The 17,053-nt window shown below is 31.1% G+C and overlaps 6 protein-coding genes across 9 annotated transcripts; all 6 read left to right on the forward strand.

The window, feature by feature from the left end:
• The first annotated feature begins 347 nt into the window (after nucleotides 1-347).
• Nucleotides 348-2,890, forward strand: LOC141534423 (uncharacterized). 2 transcript variants are annotated; one of them, XR_012480418.1, is made up of 5 exons: nucleotides 348-501; nucleotides 607-709; nucleotides 871-1,077; nucleotides 2,055-2,359; nucleotides 2,455-2,890. XR_012480418.1 is itself a non-coding variant. In XM_074253768.1 (4 exons), exons 1-4 carry the CDS (start codon nucleotides 402-404, stop codon nucleotides 2,065-2,067), a joined length of 423 nt encoding a protein of 140 aa, XP_074109869.1. In that variant the 5' UTR covers nucleotides 348-401; the 3' UTR covers nucleotides 2,068-2,890. The 2 variants fall into 2 exon arrangements, 1 of the variants encoding a protein (XP_074109869.1); XM_074253768.1 differs by having other exon boundaries at nucleotides 2,055-2,890.
• Nucleotides 2,754-3,905, forward strand: LOC141534425 (uncharacterized). Its single transcript, XM_074253772.1, has 4 exons — nucleotides 2,754-2,890; nucleotides 3,216-3,349; nucleotides 3,420-3,639; nucleotides 3,731-3,905. The coding sequence occupies exons 2-4, from the start codon at nucleotides 3,265-3,267 to the stop codon at nucleotides 3,774-3,776; spliced, it is 351 nt and encodes a 116-aa protein (XP_074109873.1). The 5' UTR covers nucleotides 2,754-2,890; nucleotides 3,216-3,264; the 3' UTR covers nucleotides 3,777-3,905.
• Nucleotides 3,906-7,564: 3,659 nt separating this feature from the next.
• Nucleotides 7,565-9,161, forward strand: LOC141534381 (uncharacterized). The gene is made up of 4 exons (XM_074253708.1): nucleotides 7,565-7,765; nucleotides 8,085-8,479; nucleotides 8,557-8,936; nucleotides 9,011-9,161. The coding sequence occupies exons 1-4, from the start codon at nucleotides 7,693-7,695 to the stop codon at nucleotides 9,039-9,041; spliced, it is 879 nt and encodes a 292-aa protein (XP_074109809.1). The 5' UTR covers nucleotides 7,565-7,692; the 3' UTR covers nucleotides 9,042-9,161.
• Nucleotides 9,162-10,163: 1,002 nt separating this feature from the next.
• On the forward strand, nucleotides 10,164-10,881 carry LOC141534382 (uncharacterized). 2 transcript variants are annotated; one of them, XM_074253709.1, is made up of 3 exons: nucleotides 10,164-10,304; nucleotides 10,384-10,666; nucleotides 10,763-10,881. In XM_074253709.1, exons 1-3 carry the CDS (start codon nucleotides 10,223-10,225, stop codon nucleotides 10,785-10,787), a joined length of 390 nt encoding a protein of 129 aa, XP_074109810.1. In that variant the 5' UTR covers nucleotides 10,164-10,222; the 3' UTR covers nucleotides 10,788-10,881. The 2 variants fall into 2 exon arrangements, with proteins under 2 accessions (XP_074109810.1, XP_074109811.1); XM_074253710.1 differs by having other exon boundaries at nucleotides 10,384-10,545; nucleotides 10,763-10,867.
• A 1,509-nt stretch (nucleotides 10,882-12,390) lies between these two features.
• LOC141535278 (calaxin-like) lies at nucleotides 12,391-13,847 on the forward strand. The gene is made up of 3 exons (XM_074255139.1): nucleotides 12,391-12,792; nucleotides 13,149-13,402; nucleotides 13,611-13,847. The coding sequence occupies exons 1-3, from the start codon at nucleotides 12,391-12,393 to the stop codon at nucleotides 13,831-13,833; spliced, it is 879 nt and encodes a 292-aa protein (XP_074111240.1). The 3' UTR covers nucleotides 13,834-13,847.
• Nucleotides 13,848-13,930: 83 nt separating this feature from the next.
• On the forward strand, nucleotides 13,931-16,385 carry LOC141534380 (uncharacterized). Of its 2 annotated transcripts, none has more exons than XM_074253705.1 (3): nucleotides 13,931-14,388; nucleotides 14,471-15,867; nucleotides 15,970-16,385. In XM_074253705.1, the coding sequence occupies exons 1-2, from the start codon at nucleotides 14,344-14,346 to the stop codon at nucleotides 15,401-15,403; spliced, it is 978 nt and encodes a 325-aa protein (XP_074109806.1). In that variant the 5' UTR covers nucleotides 13,931-14,343; the 3' UTR covers nucleotides 15,404-15,867; nucleotides 15,970-16,385. The 2 variants fall into 2 exon arrangements, with proteins under 2 accessions (XP_074109806.1, XP_074109807.1); XM_074253706.1 differs by lacking the exon at nucleotides 15,970-16,385 and having other exon boundaries at nucleotides 13,935-14,388; nucleotides 14,471-15,160; nucleotides 15,225-15,404.
• The last annotated feature ends 668 nt before the right edge of the window (nucleotides 16,386-17,053 follow it).

Here is a 17,053-nt window from a genome sequence, read left to right on the forward strand (position 1 = left end):
TTATATTTAATGCCATTGTTTTCCTCAGATAATTAATCTTAAATTGATTGTTAAAAAACCAGAATTATGCTCTTGAGCTGTCGGGTCTAAAAAAAAAAAATATCCGTCCAAATTTCTGATGCAGCTCCCCATTAAATCGATGACACATTTATTATAATTTATAATAATAAATATGACAAACATTGGATGTGCAAATATTATTTCTGAAAATAAACTATATGTAAAAAAAAAAAATATCGAGCATTAATAGGATGTTAAGGCTGGTGACCATGAATCAGAAGGCCGTCAACTCTCAAAAGTTCCCCAGAATAGGAAGACACAGCACAGATATATAAAAAGTACGGATATCTTCTTAATGTTGTCAGACGATTAGTTTTCTTTGAACCATCAGTATTCCAACAATGAAGGGTGGAGTGATTATTTGTGCAATTATTATTTGTGAATTAATAAATGGATTTGCTGCAGCGCCATTTGTTTTTCCTGGACCTTCATCAGATGATTGTAAGTTGTAAAAAAAATTTTCTTCTTTTTAATTTCTAATAAAAAAAAAAAATATCAAATAATAATAATAATAATAAATTTTAATTTTTTTTTTTTTTTTAATAGATTCAGACTTTGGTGTACCTGAAGGGCGCGAATTATTTGGACATAGAAAGCATAACTTTCCAAGAGGTCATGGCTGTCGAGGTCACGGCTGTCTCGGCAACGGGTTCGTTGAACGTACAATGCTAATGAACTCTCTTTTTCTTCTTATTTTTGTTCTTCATTCCCTCTTCTCCCTCTTCTCACTCACACACTTGCATTGAAATTTACACAGAAATTCCATAAGTTTAATCCTTATTTTGTCTTATTTTATTCTGTATTTTTAAGCCCAAGACCAAGACCGGACCACGGGGGTTATTACCCGAATAATAATCAGGCTGGTAGCTTCGCCACAGCATCCGCAGGATCTTCTGGAGCCGGCAATAGCCAGGCAAACGCTCAGAGCGCGAGTTTCAATTTTGGGCCTTTCTCGGCCTCTTTTAGTACAGCTCAGGCATCTTCTGGCCGCCAGCCTGGGTTTTCTTCTTTTTTGAAGTAATTAAACTAAATTTACTATAAATTTATCCTCTATTATGTCAGTAAAATAATAAATAAATAAATATAATAATAACAACTGAGCAGAAGCCAAAGCGACGACGAATTGAAATGAAGAAAGCAAAAGTAAAGAGAAAATAATAAAAAATAGGGTGAAGAAGACAAAGCAAGCAAAGACATAAATCTTATCATAATAAACGACTCGGGGTCTTCTATCCAGCGTGTAATGGTTTTCTGCAATGTAAATACTTACCAAGTGTATTTATTTATGTGCCCTTTTAAGCTGCTGATGTAAAGGCTTTGGGTTACTATACGGTGCGAGAGTTGTTTAATGGTCTCTTCTCGGGATAGTATTGTTCTGGAGCCAGACGGGGACAAGAACGGATGAATACTTTTTTCGTCTGGACGTGTGAAAAGGAGAAGGACTAAATGAATATCTCGGTCTCTATATTTCTATAGAGGTTTCTTCCTTCTAGATTTATATATGTATATATATACTACATACATACATTATATTAAACTCTCAACTCCGGTGCACGGAATTTCTACACTCGGTGGTTCTCAGGCACCATCCCCGTCTTAGATCTGCTTCGCGTATCGACAAACAGCGAGGCTAGACACCCAAACTCGTTTTAAAGGGATTCTATCCAGAGGGTGAGACACCGCTTTTAATATCATCGGTTACACTCATTCTAATTTTTATTCTTATTATTATTGCTTGCTTTGCTCTCCTCTCCTAGGTAATGCTCAGACGGATTTTAAATTCCTGTTGGTTTTCTGTATAAATAAAAAATTCATCTAATCAGTAATCATTTTTCGATTTTAGTTATTTTTAATAATTATTTAGACTCGTCTGATTGAATTTAATTCTAGAGATAATTAAAAGTATTCTTCATTACTTTACTTTTTTTTTTTTAATGTTAATATTTTTATTGAAAATTAATAATCTTACTTTAATGACTTGATTTTTTTTTCAGCTACGACTACTAGAAGCCCATCTGATCCTAAAAAAAAAAAAAAAAATTATTTATTATATAAATTCTAAAACAATAAATAAAAATAAAATAAAAAAACTGACGGTGTTGCATGTTAAGTTTTTCTTTAAAATGCATCTTTAAGATTTCTCTAAAGCTTATGAGCTCTTTGTCCGGTTCCAGCCACCAGATGTTCTTTATAATAAAATCGGCAAGATTTTTTTGCTGATGAAACAAGGGGAGAGAGAAGGAAAGAACTAAAGAGTAAAAATCAAAGAGAAAGTCTGAGGAATAAAAAAGATAAAAGGGTGAGGGAGGAATAAAAGGCTTGAAATTTTAAAAATATTAAAATTTAAATAAAAATTTTTATAATAAAAATAGTAATAATAATTTTACTATGAAGATTTTTAGATTTTAGAATTTTCTTAAGAAGAAATGTACGAAAAAAGGACGTAAGTGATGCATAAGTTCGTAAATTCGTTAGGGATAATTTAGGAGGATATATTCTCTTACGGCCCTGTCAGCCGGTAAACCCGTCCTTATTCCATCAAGAGTACGAGTATGAGGGAGAAGAGAAGGGAGTCCAAAAAAATGAAATAGAAAGTGGTTCGTCCGGTGCAACAACCTACAGTCTGTGTATGTAATCTTTTAAAGAACACTGCGTGTCCTAAGTGGTACTCGTTCGTGTTGTTCCTGTTCTCTATCTGGTAAATGCTGCTGGTATAGCATATAGTTGCTGCAGGGTACAGAAGAAAGAGTAATCCCGTGGGCTTGCTTACAATCCTGCTCGCATTTCTCGTGCGGTTGTCGTCTCGGAAAGTTATCTCGGGGTAGTGTCGGTAAGTGAATACAAGCTCTTTTGAAATACATCTATTAAATAATTAATAATTAATTTTTGATTATTTTATTTTTATTTTTAAAATTATTTATTTAAAATTTTTTAAATAATTTTTTATTACATTGAAATAAAATTACCTTTGATTTTTGGCATCGAGTTTCACACCGCGATCGACGTTCACCAGAAGTGACCTCGTCAGTTCCGAGTTTCGACTTTTACTTTGATCGGTCTTTCAATTAAAGCTGTTTTATTATCACCTGAAAATATATTTTATAATTTTTAGCTGTCAATCATATTTTAATAATAAATTTTTATTTTTTGTCTAGAAAAAAAATAAAAAAAAAACCTTTAGGCCTTCCGACATTTATCCCGATCATGGCGCAACTTTTGGCTCTTTTATTAGTTCTGTCGGTGTGCGTAATTGTCAATGTTCAAGGACAAGCACTGACTGACGAAAAATGTAAGTATTTAAATTTAATTGAATTTTATTTGATAGTTTTTAATTTGAAAATTATTATTTAATTTTGTAGTTATGATTGGTCAATCATTCGGTGATATTGTGGTGTCATCGGATTTGAGCGTTAAACGGAAATCTAAAGAGAATCGCCAAGACAAAAAAATACTGATGAACGTGCCATCAGGAACCACAGGACCTGGCAAACCTACGGAAATGGCTTTTAGGCTCGTGTCCAGTGACGGCAGTCGGATCAAAGACGTACCGAACAAACGGCAACGACGTACAACTCAATGGTTTGCTATTTCTTCTTTACTTTTAATAAAAAAAAAATAATTTTTTTTTTTTTTTAATCAACTTTACTGACGTATGCATTTTTTTATCCAGGGCACTAGAACACTGGATACTTAATTCTGAAAATCAATCTCGGTGAATAAATTAGCACGCTTCGTTGAAGACAACAACCGCACGATTCTTCACCACCCTATCTGTGATCACACGTTTCGGCCTGCTTTCGGACTTTGGCTGTAACAAAAGTATAATAAAATTAGCAGTCACATAACAAAAAAATATATGCGTTTTTTTATTTATTACCTAATCCTTTGTTCCTTTTTCAGTTTCATTAGAAAAAATTATTTATTTTTTAGATTTATACAATAAAAAAATGATTTAGAACTTGTGAATTAAATATTTTGAAATTTTTTGTAGTTATGATTATGTTTTAGTTTTATTATTAAATTATTTAAAAATTTATATAATTAAGTAGTTAGATTTTAATTATTTTCAATTTTAAAATTTTATTCAATGCTAAAATATATTTATTTATTTTACTTACATAAATATACTGACAATAATAATTATAACTTGGATAAAATTTTATCCTGGATTAAAAAAATAGCCCTTAAAGTCTAAAATTCATGACTTTAAAGTTAGAAGTCATTAGAGAATTTTTAAATATTATTCAACAAAAAAATTAATTCCAAAAATGTATTTTTAAAAAATTGCATTTAAAATTTTTTTTAATTTCTCAATGTTAATTTTTTTTGCTATAATTTATTTATTAAAAAAAAAATTCTAAAAATGATCAAATATCTGCTAAATTTATTTTCATCTAAAATTTTGAAATATCATATTTCTTCTTTTAAATTTCATCGGATAATTTAATTAAAACTTTACTAATAAATTGTTGAACTAAGCTTTCTGTAAAAAAAAAGAATCATAAATATAATTTATCATAATTTACCGTAGCCAATTATACTAACGCATACTTAGATCGTAATTCAGCCAATCATACCAAAATAAGACAATTCGTAAAACTACTAAGTCTCGGTATCAATTTAATGAATTGGAAATTCACAGCGTATTGCATGCAAACATGTCCGTCTCATCAGCGCAACACCTGTAGCTAAAGTTATATCGCTAAAATATTTATCGATAAACACTCTCAGCTTTCGACTACTGATCAGTTTGTGCTATTTATAGCCAAATGAAGACAACGATGCAAAAATTGGTTATTTGATTGTCAGCGATTATACTTTTCTGTCTCGAATCTTCAATATATAAAAATTTATATATCTTCGGGCTGTTATGACTCCGATTCCGAGGTCGTTGACTGACGTGAGTAATTTTATTTAAAATGATATTTAAATTTATTGGATAATATTTCATCGTTCGTAACTCATCATTATAGTATCTCACATAGCGTGCCTGTACGATTAGAATATACATCAGCGAACATCAGCCGGTGAGACTCTGACATGCTTTTAGGGCTATGGAAGACGATAAATCTCAAGCCACTGGATGACAGCTGTCTGCGTTGGTTATACTTCTAGTTTACTTTTACTGTTAATGTTGATGTCGATACACTGCAACAGAACAATATATATATAAGTATAAATGTATTATAAAATTTAATTTCCGTGAAGAACATTTTAAAATTAAAATTTTGAGTTTCGCTTTTAATAGGGGCATTTCCTGAGATATTTTGAGAAGAGAAGATTTATTTGATTTTCATAGAATTTTTTAGCAGAAGCTTAGTTTGAGCATTTCCGCTGAAAATTCAAAATTTGGCATCTAGAAAATTAAAAAAGTAAAAAATGCAATTTTTCGAAGCAAATTTATTTAATAAAAAAAAATAAAACAATTATAATAGTGACAGCTAACTTTAATGTCATAATTAAATCTGCTGTTAAAAATTTTATAAAAATCAAATAAATCCTCTCTCTCCAAAATATCTGAGGAAATACCCAAACGCAGCCCCTGTTAAAAGCGGAAAAACAATTACAACTTTAATTGTTATTTATATAGATAACATAGATATTGTTGAGCTTGGTGAGTACTTATCTTCGACATATACAAAACTAAAAATTTTATGCGCGTAACAGGGCTTCTTGGAATTCTCGGAGGGTTTCTCCAACAACCTGAGTAAAGCCCGGAGATAGAGCTGGCTTTGGCTCGAGTGTGCACGCGACGGAAATATGCCGAGCCGCGTAAACCGTACAATCATCAGAACAGACAAAGGAGATTCATATTCAAGCTCAAAGACGAATGGCCCAACGGACGAGCTTGGAATTACATTATTATGGGAATTGCATCATCTTCTTCATCATCATCATCATCATCATCATTTAGGATATAAGTAATTGCATCGTATTTTCCGTTAACATTTAAGAGGCTCATTTTCGGGCATCTATATTCCGAAAAATCCGCCAGGATAATCCAGACATAATATGGAATGATAAACCGACGCTCCCTTTAATAAAATTGTTATTTTATCGGTTTATCATACGCCTTTTGACGTAACATAATTGCCAAAAAAGGATGCTGGCATAAATATTTATCGATGGAACATGTATATAGACTATCGTACGGACAAGTTCAATGGGTTTATGCGGCATGAATTTTAATGATTTTCAGTTCATCGATGATTGGTTTATTTAAATTGTTTTTTAGTTTTATAATTATTTTTTGAGTTTCTTATTAATTTTTATTCAAGTTTTTTACTCTATTTTTTGTAGGTTTTAAAATTGAGATTTTTTAACATTTAGTTTATTTTAGTAGAAGGATTTATAGGGACGAGACAAGCGAAAGGAGATGCTAAGAAAATAAATAATTGACTTTCGCGAATTTAAATAGACTGGATTTTTTTTTTTTCGACGTACTTTTAGTTGAAGAAAACGAATAAAGTTTTTAACTGATATGAAGTTATATTTTTAGGCAAGGAAAAAAATTGTAAAGTTAAGCATAAGAAATATTTTTTTATAAAATTAAATTCTTAAAAACTTTCATTTGATAATTTTTTCATAGGAACAATATTTTCGCCGTAATTTTAAACATTTATTTTAAAATTGGCGCCAATAATTATTTTTGAAGTAAGTTAAATTAATTTCAATTTATTTTTAAAGGGATATAAAATAAAATTTTGGAAAAATTCGCGAAAACTAATTTAAAAAATTTTTTTTAATCGACTTTAAAAGGAAAGTGATGGACACCTGCGTTGCGAAAGATTTATTATAGTCTTGGCAAAATAGCCAAGTGCGTCAGTAGTAACAATTGTAATTCAATAGATGAAGGCATTGACGCATCAAAGGGTCTAGCAAATAAGATTCCGGAATTCCAGGGGACGGCAAAGAATTTAAAAATATTAATAACTTATAAATTCAAATATACAGCCGTCATACCGTTTATTACATGCCCGGCAGTACTTTTGAGCGTAAGTCATCAGTTAGAAGTTAATTTAAATGGTAAATTTATAAAGTAGCAGTTTGCGGTGATATATTGCCTTGACAATCGTTATTGTTATTATACATAAAAATCCTCATTTAGGTAAACAATAAATCAGGGAAGAAAACAAGTCCCTCGTCCAGCCAGCAGCAAATAATTGATAGTCGGGAAAGTTCACCGACATTGAGTCTGGGAGCGAATAATCCGCGATATAATAATAAATTAACGATATTCAGCGGGTTTGATCTGGACCCCGATCACGTATTTGGTGACCAATGCACGTGCGTTTGTGTTTGTTACCGAGACTATGGGTACTAGCGTAGTGCTTGCGTCCAACTGTCTACCAGCTAATGAAAATAAGATAGAGATGACAGAGAAGCATATAGAGAATTACATATTGAGAAGCCGAGAGATAAACAGTAAAAAGATTATGATGAAAAGAATTGGAGGGAGAAAATAATGCAAAAGATACCGCGATCCCGCTCTGTTCTATCTCCCAGGAGGTATAAAAGCAATTGCAAATTTTATAACAATACCTAGTTACTCTTCATTGAAGACAACTCTCTGATATCTTGTGCTTTTTCAGTGATTTTAACATTTTTTAAGTAGATAATATTAAGACCAAAATGACTTGGTGGATAACTGGTTTACTTATTGCTTCTATTGTATCTATTGAAGCCCGCGAATTAGTTCGACCTGGTAAGATATTTTTTTTTTTTCATTTCTTCTTAGTTAAAATTTTTTTGTAACAAAATATCACATTTAAATAATTAATTAAAAATAATTTTATGATTATTTTGTTACAAAATTATTTATATCATATTTTTTTATACTGAAAAAAAAAAAAAAAAAAAAAAAAAAAAAAAAATTTAATTGATTAACAAAGAAAATTTTTTAATTGAGAAAAAATTTTTTGATCAAAATTACTTAAATTAAGTTAATTTTTTTAAGTTAAAAATTCTAAATAATAAATTTTTTATCATAAATGTCTAAAAATAAATTTGAAATAAAAATTTAGGAGTAAGATTAATAAAAAACCATCAACATGGTCGTTTATTACTAATGAGGGACAGAAGGAACCCTATTGCATCGTACAACTCACCACGAGCGATGATGCTGACCGGTTTCTACCAGCCGGTACGATACTCAACTGGTAGTCAGGCGACTGGCGTATTTGCACAGGGTAATGCGGTCAGCGGCGGAGGATATCTTGCAGGAACCCACAGCCGAAATTATCTACCACGTGCTCCAGAACCTGTTGCTCAATCTCATTTTCTGAGTGCAGAGGCTGAGGCGGAGGCTGCGCCAGAACCAGAACAACAAGGTACACCGGTCTACGGTAATCAAGAGGACGTCAGTTATCCTGCGAGCCAGAGTGACCAAGAGCTGGGAAACGAGCCTGAAACTCAATTGGTTTGCATTAATTTATCATTTTTTTTTATTCACTAATATTATTTTATTTATAATTATTAATTTAATTAATCTTGCAGAAAGATGAAGATGAAGGATTACCTGAAGTTCCATTTCAAGAAGAGGAGCAGGAAGATGAAAAAGTTTCGAAGCCAGTGTCGGTAAATCCTCAAGGAAATAAGACCAAGAAGACTACAGTTAACGTTGCAACTGATGAAGAGGAAGATGAAGAAGAAGAAGATGATGATACCTTCAAGCCCTATTTGCCTTCTAAGTCAAACAAGGGCGTTCCTAATTTAACTAATTTCTTCCCGACGATGTTCAGCTTTCCCAGATCTGCTGGAAAAAACGGAAGTTCTTCTGGCTCGGGGATAATCACTGCTATTGCTAATAGTTATTCCACGGGCAAGGGTGGAGTTGCTAGTTCTGTTGCGACTGCCTACGGCGGGTCTCCTAATGGGTGAGAATTAAAAATTAGTTTAATTATTAAAAATTTATTATTTTATTTATAATAAATTAATAAATTAATTGTAGAAAGAAGAAAGGCAACCAGAGTCAAGAATAAGAAGAAATCAAAGATTCAAATATTCTGAAATATTTATCAGAAGTAATGTATACGATATATTTCTAAGTATAAAGTTTAATAATGGTACAATAAAGAAACTGGGAAAATCCTGAAAATTTATTTATTTATTTATTTAATTTAAAGTTGATACCGGATTATATTACTTTTTACACTTATTTTAAAGTTTGGCTGTTGAAAAAGAGTTGAAGGTCAAGAGAGTGGAACAAGGACGTCAGTGAAATACTTTGTCTCTATCGAAAGTTTCTATGACGCATACGGACATGCAAATTAGCCTGAGGGAATCCCGAAGACGTTTTAAGAAAATAAAAATGTGTTAGATTTTTTTATTCAGAAGATTGTTGACTTACAATTAGATTCAATTTATTTTAGTATTTAAAATATAGATGGAATTTATTAATGTTTGGAATTTACGATAAAAATTCAAGGAATCAATTATAGTAATTTTTTTTTTTAAATGTAACATGATATTTTTTAATCAAAATTTAGGAGAATGATCTTCAATGTATACTTTATAAAACAAAAAAAAAACTCGATCCCAAAATTCCTTTATTATCTCAGTCAAAAAAATTCCCGAAAATCACTTATTTTTTTGGGAGTATAAATATTAAGTTAAAATTTTTGTGAATCCTGAAGTTTTAACCGTATAAAATCTCAATCCAGGAAAGCAATAAATCAAAACCGTAATGTCATAATTGAAAAAACAAATATAGAATATATAATATTTGGCAAAATCTATCTTCCTAATAGTAATTTAAGAATTAGTTAACATTTATCGAGCCGGATCGTTAAATTTTGAAGCGAGAACAAGAAAAAGTCCTTGGAGGACTACTAAAAGTCAAACTCTAGCCGGAAACAATTAATAGTTTTTTTCTTTCTTTTGATTTGAAAAGACGCAACACTTTCTCGTTAATAATATACATAAATACCTGCGATTTTAAAATAACAGCCGCTATATTTGATATTATATTAAATGTTTACACATTGGAAGGTCGCCGGGATATCCCAACGCCAGACGGTCAAGAGATGGCTGATGGCCCCTCGTATATATAAGACACCTTTGTAAGGTTGAACATCAGTCGAGATCGTGATTCGTAAGATCACTAAACAGCAAACTGAACTAGATTTTTCATTTAATAAAATTTAAATCGTTAATTAGAAAAATGAATAAACTTGCTGTTTTGTTCTTCGCTGCCGCGGTCTGCGTTTGCTGCGTTTCTGCCTTCCCATCGTCACTTCCAAGCGGTAATTATAATTGCAATTACAATAATTTACTTTTTATGAATATTTGTTATTTTAAAAATTTTTTTTCAATTAATTTAAGGCGGCTATGTGAGAGTTGTAAGGGCAGCATTGCCCGATCCCGATCCTCATCGTTACAGTCATCACGGTTACCGTCCCCACAGTTACGGTGGCGATTACTACAGCGGCTATGACAATTATGATAACTACGACAGAAACTACTACCCGGGCTACGGTGGTTACGGTAATAATTATTATCCTTATCAAAATAATGGACAACCTTCTTCATCTTCTAATGCTAACGCTGCGTCATTTAACTCTCCGTGGGGAAGTGGTGCATACGCCAGCGCAAATTCAGCATCTGGGTAGTTATTTTTATTTTCATAGCTCATTTTATTCATGGCTTCATTCATAATTTATGGGCTATGCAACTAAATCCATTTTTGTTTTCTTCTTTGCAGATCGGGAGGCGGATTACTTTTCTGATATCTAGGAAAATATATCTTTTGAAATGATACATTTCTTACTTTTGTAAAATTATTATAATAATAATAATATACTTTTTTTGTAACTAATAAAAGAATAATTATAATTATTTTTGTTATTATTATTATTGTTATAATTAATATTAAGGAGTTATACGTACTCAGAATTTAAAAAATTTTTTTTGTAAAATATAAAAAAATGAACAATTTAAAAAAAAAATTCATTATCACAATTTTTGCAAATTTTCAAAAAACTTTTTTAAAAAGTTATATTTTATTTTATTTTTTTTTTAATTGTTTGTTTTTTATGTATTTTTGTTAAAAAAAAAAAATAGTAATTTTATCCAAAAACATGAGAACCAAAATTTTTTCCAATTTTTAAAGACAAAAAAGCTATCAAAAGTTTTCCAAAATCTCAAAAATAAAAATAACTTATTAATAAAGTCAAAAACCACTACTTATATCCATTTTCATATTCCCTCTTCAACCTTCTCAAGCCAACAATGAACCAAAGTAACCTTTTCAATAACCCAAAAGTTTACAATCAATTATTTCTTATAATTAACATCAAAGTGCATTACTCAGCCATCAGTAGCCCGTTAAAATTCTTAAATAATTCTTAATCTTACCTGCCGATCCTTGCACGAACTCCTTGCAGATCACGCAACGCGCCACTTATTCTTTCACTACGACAAAAAATTTTATTGTATTACTATTTACATACAATACACACTACACTAAAACATAATAGTTACTTTTATTACATAATTGCCGTTCAAATACCGCTCTAAATTATAATCAGAAAAATATGATGACCGATATGAAACAGTTACTCGTATGTACTTACAATAAAACAATAATTTTACCCAGTTAAATTTATATTACTTCCATAACTATGAGTATTAGTATCAGTATTACATAGTAATTGGTAATGTAACTAAAGTACGAAGATGTTTGATCGATGCTATCTGGTTGCTATCAACAACCTAGTGTTTCTTCGGGATTACTGGGATTAACTCGGTGCGTGGAATAGGTAAGTTTTTTCTCTACAAATATACCAATGATAATATTATGTATTATTGTTATAGCACAGCACATTAGTCCTGCACGCATGCCATCGCCGATTTCCGTGGTACTATATATTTCTTCCCAAGCTAGTTATTATTTTTCAATTCAACAGGATACATATAAATTATGCTGCACCGTGTATCTATATTATCAATTTTAAATTGTTCCAAGAATTTATTTTATTCTTCTTAGATCAGAAATTTTTTTTTCTTCATACTCTTCCAAACTAAAAAAAAAAAAAAAAAAAAAAAAAAAATTGAAAAATTAACAGGAATCGCGTAGTTAATTTTTAAAAACGAATTATAATTAAAATGAGTTCTTCTATGTTAATTACTGAGAAAAGCTTTTGATTTAAAGCAAACAAAGTAGTTAAAATTAAACAATAATTTAACGTCCGCTAAGCACGCACCACAAGTCTAATCTAAGCGAAACTTAGAAAATATATCGTGCTTGAAAGGTCAATATTTGCATAAGGAAAAAAAGTTAATTTGTAATTCATCAAAAGATTTGATTATATTATTAAAAAATAGGAAAGAATGTCTGAAAGATTGAGCACAACCCCGAAGAAAGGTCATGTAGGTGGGGGCGGAAGCGACGTCGGCGCCCTGTTTAGCCGATTGCCGATCAGCGCACGGGCGGGGGCGTTGGTAATGAAAAGTGTTTCCATCTTCTTGTCGAGCGGACGCAAGCCCTCAGTCAACTCCAAGAAACCCGTGGAACAGGTCCAGAGAAGAAGGCGCAGAAAGCTCACTGAGGAAGCTGCCATGAAAGCTTACCATGCCAAAGTTGTTGAGGCTTTGAAGAAGAAGACGAGGTTTTCTCGCCCGGAACTTGAAGCTTTGTGCAAGATTTACAGGAAAATTACGACCGTTCCTACGGCAAAAATCGGGGTTACTTTGTTCACCAAGGGAGCTCCTCAGACCATCCAGACTGTTGAAGTAAGTTAAGAAGAATTAGTTTTTTATTATAATCTTTCTGAGTTTATAATATTTAATTGTTATTAAATTATATTATAATAATTATTAGCTATAAAATACATCACTAAAAATTATCACAGCATTACACTGAGAGAAAAAAATTTTTTTTTATCCTTTTCATTAATCAAATGTTTTATAAAATTTATTCAACAATTATACTTGTATTTTTAATTTTAAATTATATCTAGCATTATTTATTTTTTCGCTTCTCTCTTAAACGCTGATAATTTTTCTATATTTCTTCTTTTTTTTTTATAATTATTATTATTAATAGAAATATGGTGATGATGATGATTACCTTATTTTTTAATCAATAGGGTATCGATAGAACGATATTCCGTGAACTGTTGCACAATACCTTTGATATTATCACAGAAGACGCATTGATTGAACGAATGTTTTGCTGCTGGGATCGTGATAGTGAAGGTGCTATCAGACTTGAATCTTGGATCATGGGATTGGACGTTTTTGTTCGTGGAACCCTGAGAGATAAAATTGAATTCTGTTTTAGAGTTTATGATTTGAATAGCGATGGATTTATTACCAAGGATGAAATGTTTCAATTACTCAAGTGAGTATTAATTTAAATACATAAAGAAAAAAATTTTAAAAGTTCAATAAGAAAAAATGAAACTGAAATTAGTGTCTTTATTTAGAAAATTCTAAAGAAAACTTAAAAAAAAAAAATTGTCAGGTGTCTGCTAATTCAAGTGTAAAAAAATTTTTCCCAAAAGTTAACTTCAAAATAATGTAAATAATTATTGATAATTTATTACCAGAAATTGTCTAATAAAACAGCCAGGCGAAGAAGATCCCGACGAAGGCGTGCGAGATTTATCAGAGCTGATCCTAAAAAAATTGGATGTCGATCACGACGGCAAAGTTTCCTTCAACGACTACGAATGCGTTGTCAAAGAAGAGCCATTGTTATTGGAAGCTTTCGGGCAGTGTTTACCAACCGAGGAAAGTTGTTCGGCATTTCTTACAACATTGCAGCCATAAACCTATCCTAAAATCAGTCGATTAATTATTAGTATATTAAATAAAAATTAATTAATATTCCGCGTATCAATATCAATAAAATTTTTCATTTTTCCACCAGCACTAACAACATTATCTCGAGTATTAAATTCAGTAAGAGTGATATTAGAGTGTCATGTTTTAATTTGAGGATCGTTAATTTAAGCGATAAGCCAGAAGTATTAAAAAAAAATAATCGGTGATTAGAATGTTAGTCATCACACGAAACAATAGTCAATGTTAAAAATTCATCAGATTGGAATACACATCAGCCAATCGTTTGTTAGTACAATTGTAAAATCGTTATTCGTTATTCGCTATATTGGGTTCCAAGTAACCTCTCATCGTACTTACCAACTACTACCATACCATGAACGAATAATAGAAACATGGAACGTGCTACTCGAAACTAATCGTTTATTATTCTAATTATAACTAACCTTGCTGAGATATTTAAAACAAGTTATTTCACCAGCCGGATTATTCAACAAGATGCGACCGATCGACTTTATTGTTTTTCTTCTCTTCTTTGTCTGGGTGAGTCTGAAAATAATTAAAATAAATTCAATTAATCCAATCAATCAATCAATTAATTAATTATATAAATATATTTTTTTAGAGTGTCACGTCTCAAGAAATTTCCAACAATGGATCCCAAAAGTACGACCCAAATTCGCTGGAAATGAACAAGAAGCTGATGAAGACATTTCTGAAGCTGTTTTATCAGACCGCTAACCGAGTGATGGCTTTGAAAAATAAACCTAGCAATCATATTGATGCTGATGTCCAAAATATTTCTATGTCGGACTTGTTGAAGCCGCAGAATTCGGATATTCAAAGCCGAATTTTCTTCCCATCAGAGTCTAGAGGCCTTTTCGACAACCTGAACCCGGTCAACGCGATAAGTATAATGTCTAAAAGCGCGATAGGGGGCGTCGTTGATTCCAAGGACCTGGCGCCCAATTTGGGGCAAACTCTGATTGAGATCGGGACCAAGGCTCTCGATGGCATTAATTCCACGGTTAGAATTGTTTCTGACTCTGCTGCGGGTCTCGGAGGACACAGCACAGAATCTGGAGCCAGAATAGACGAAGCTGCCAAGGAATTCAACGTTTCGACTCCTTTATTGAGATTCATGGGTGATTTGGACAACTCCACTAACTCAAACGTGACCAACGTGACCTTCACCAGCGCTAACTCCACCGATAAAGCAGAAGCGAGAGTGAATGTTAACCTTGACCCTGTTTCATCGACAGTCGAGCCGGGAAACGCTACGAAAGCTCCCGAAATCACCAAAAGAGAAGCATCGGTACTGTCTTTGAATAACCCGAGTAATAATTTAAATCGAAATTTTCCGAGCTCTAAAATTACAGATCCTGCCTCAGTCGATAAGGGAATGGCTGCCGAACCTGTCAGGGTGATAAGATCCCCGTCCAGCGATGAGAATGATGATATTTTTGACTTTCCTGAAGATAACGACATCAAAGATGTGCAGCCGATTATTTCAAACCTGAAACTCGGGGAAATAGTCGATCAATTTAGTTATTTATAATTATTATTATTATTATTAATTAAATAAACTAGTGATTTTTAATTGTTCTATATTTTTAGTCACTTAAATTAGTAATTGTTTTATTTAATACCTTTTTTAATCATTTATTATTACCGTTTGTAATAATTGTTAACCTTGATAACAAATACAATAAAGCAATAAAGGCTTATCGTGACCAATAAAATGAATATTAATTCGCTTATTAAAAAACGGCACTCAATGTCAAGTACTAAGTTTTAATTATTTTAAATCGAGTGTAGCGAAAGTGATTTTATTCACCGAAAATCAATACCTGTTTTGTGATAGTTATAAATATAAACAAAGAAAATTATATCTTAATAGGTGAGGATAATTAACATTTTCTGGTCATAAGACGGGTATGAAGGCGAAAGTTTAAGCAATCTGTTGTAGACATGGTGATTGTATACATAACCATTCTTCTGATAACCTTCATTGACAGCTCTGTAAGTATTTTAGACATTTATTAGATCATTTTGATCATTATTATTTATTAAATAATTTTAATTAGTGATTGAGAATGATAAGTTTTGGTAATTATTTTTTAGGTGGGATTTCACCACAGCAATGATATTGAAGAACGATTTATGGAACAAGAGAAGACTATACAGACATTGCTGCGGCTTTTGCAACAGCCTTGTTACTTGATAAATCCACGTCAAACGCGTCACCACATTCCGGGTTCTATAATGGCGATGACTATTCATCAGAAGATTGCTGATGCAAGAAGAAGAAGAAATAGATATCGCTCCTGGAGAAGAAATCCTATTTTTCGCTTTGGAAGTGATAGGAAGACCGGAAAGTCGAGCGATTCTAAATCTAATGAGGCGGTTAAGGAAATATCTGATCCAGAGTTTGATAACGATTTTTATCGAGCTTTGTCGAAGGTTTTGAGGATGGAAATTAACAGGCGTCCTGAATTGAGGAAAGTTATTGGAGATGATATCAAGAAGATAAATATTGGAGATCCTGAGATTTGATTTTTTTCTTTGTTTAATTCAGTTTTTTTTTTTTTTTTTTTTTTTTTTTTATGTTAGTTGTATAAAAAAGTGGATAATTGGAATAATTATTGTTACTTTTGGATTCACGTTGTGTTGTTTGCTTAATAAATTTAATATACAAAAAATTTTTTTTTGTTGTTTTGTTGACTAAAAGTTTTTTTAGAAAATATTCAAATTTAAGATATGAAATTAATTTTTTTTTTCTATAAAAAATATTGTTACTTATAATTCTGTTGAAATTAATATTGTATATCATCTTAGGATTCTAATTTCAAAATATTTACATTGTTCTTATAATTTAACAACATTAAAGTGATCTTAGTGAAGTTTTGATAAATGTAACTATTAAAAAAGTCTTAAATTATGAAAATTTAACCGATTCTTGAATAATTTGAGAAAAAAAATAACCTGTTGTTCAAAAACTTCAAGTTTTTAAAATAATAAAAAGTTAGGTTAGACATGGAACTAAATATGCAATACAAATTGATATTTTTTAAAAATAAATTTAGTAATAAAATTAATTATTATTTTTAACTTTATTTTTTTTTTTTTTTAGTACCTCTAATTTCTTCTAATTTATTTCTGTAAAAATTGAAACCTTTAACTTACTGTGAAGAAATTAAAATTGTTT

This window comes from Cotesia typhae, unplaced genomic scaffold (genome assembly GCF_013202065.1).
Source record: "Cotesia typhae breed Kobodo isofemale line unplaced genomic scaffold, CoteBio_Ctyphae scaffold_13, whole genome shotgun sequence".
Lineage (NCBI taxonomy): Eukaryota > Metazoa > Arthropoda > Insecta > Hymenoptera > Braconidae > Cotesia > Cotesia typhae.

What these genes read in the sequence shown, in the direction of transcription:
- LOC141534382 (XM_074253709.1), top strand. Translation starts at nt 10,223, where the DNA reads ATGAATAAACTTGCTGTTTTGTTCTTCGCTGCCGCGGTCTGCGTTTGC. An exon ending in CCCATCGTCACTTCCAAGCG is followed by an intron (nt 10,305 to 10,383) that starts GTAATTATAATT and finishes AATTAATTTAAG; the next exon opens with GCGGCTATGTGAGAGTTGTA. An exon ending in AGCGCAAATTCAGCATCTGG is followed by an intron (nt 10,667 to 10,762) that starts GTAGTTATTTTT and finishes TCTTCTTTGCAG; the next exon opens with ATCGGGAGGCGGATTACTTT.
- LOC141535278 (XM_074255139.1), top strand. Translation starts at nt 12,391, where the DNA reads ATGTCTGAAAGATTGAGCACAACCCCGAAGAAAGGTCATGTAGGTGGG. An exon ending in AGACCATCCAGACTGTTGAA is followed by an intron (nt 12,793 to 13,148) that starts GTAAGTTAAGAA and finishes TTTAATCAATAG; the next exon opens with GGTATCGATAGAACGATATT. An exon ending in GAAATGTTTCAATTACTCAA is followed by an intron (nt 13,403 to 13,610) that starts GTGAGTATTAAT and finishes ATTTATTACCAG; the next exon opens with AAATTGTCTAATAAAACAGC.
- LOC141534425 (XM_074253772.1), top strand. Translation starts at nt 3,265, where the DNA reads ATGGCGCAACTTTTGGCTCTTTTATTAGTTCTGTCGGTGTGCGTAATT. An exon ending in AGCACTGACTGACGAAAAAT is followed by an intron (nt 3,350 to 3,419) that starts GTAAGTATTTAA and finishes TTAATTTTGTAG; the next exon opens with TTATGATTGGTCAATCATTC. An exon ending in CAACGACGTACAACTCAATG is followed by an intron (nt 3,640 to 3,730) that starts GTTTGCTATTTC and finishes TTTTTTATCCAG; the next exon opens with GGCACTAGAACACTGGATAC.
- LOC141534380 (XM_074253705.1), top strand. Translation starts at nt 14,344, where the DNA reads ATGCGACCGATCGACTTTATTGTTTTTCTTCTCTTCTTTGTCTGG. An exon ending in TTCTTCTCTTCTTTGTCTGG is followed by an intron (nt 14,389 to 14,470) that starts GTGAGTCTGAAA and finishes ATATTTTTTTAG; the next exon opens with AGTGTCACGTCTCAAGAAAT.
- LOC141534423 (XM_074253768.1), top strand. Translation starts at nt 402, where the DNA reads ATGAAGGGTGGAGTGATTATTTGTGCAATTATTATTTGTGAATTAATA. An exon ending in TGGACCTTCATCAGATGATT is followed by an intron (nt 502 to 606) that starts GTAAGTTGTAAA and finishes TTTTTTTAATAG; the next exon opens with ATTCAGACTTTGGTGTACCT. An exon ending in CACGGCTGTCTCGGCAACGG is followed by an intron (nt 710 to 870) that starts GTTCGTTGAACG and finishes TGTATTTTTAAG; the next exon opens with CCCAAGACCAAGACCGGACC.
- LOC141534381 (XM_074253708.1), top strand. Translation starts at nt 7,693, where the DNA reads ATGACTTGGTGGATAACTGGTTTACTTATTGCTTCTATTGTATCTATT. An exon ending in ACGAGCCTGAAACTCAATTG is followed by an intron (nt 8,480 to 8,556) that starts GTTTGCATTAAT and finishes TTAATCTTGCAG; the next exon opens with AAAGATGAAGATGAAGGATT. An exon ending in TACGGCGGGTCTCCTAATGG is followed by an intron (nt 8,937 to 9,010) that starts GTGAGAATTAAA and finishes AATTAATTGTAG; the next exon opens with AAAGAAGAAAGGCAACCAGA.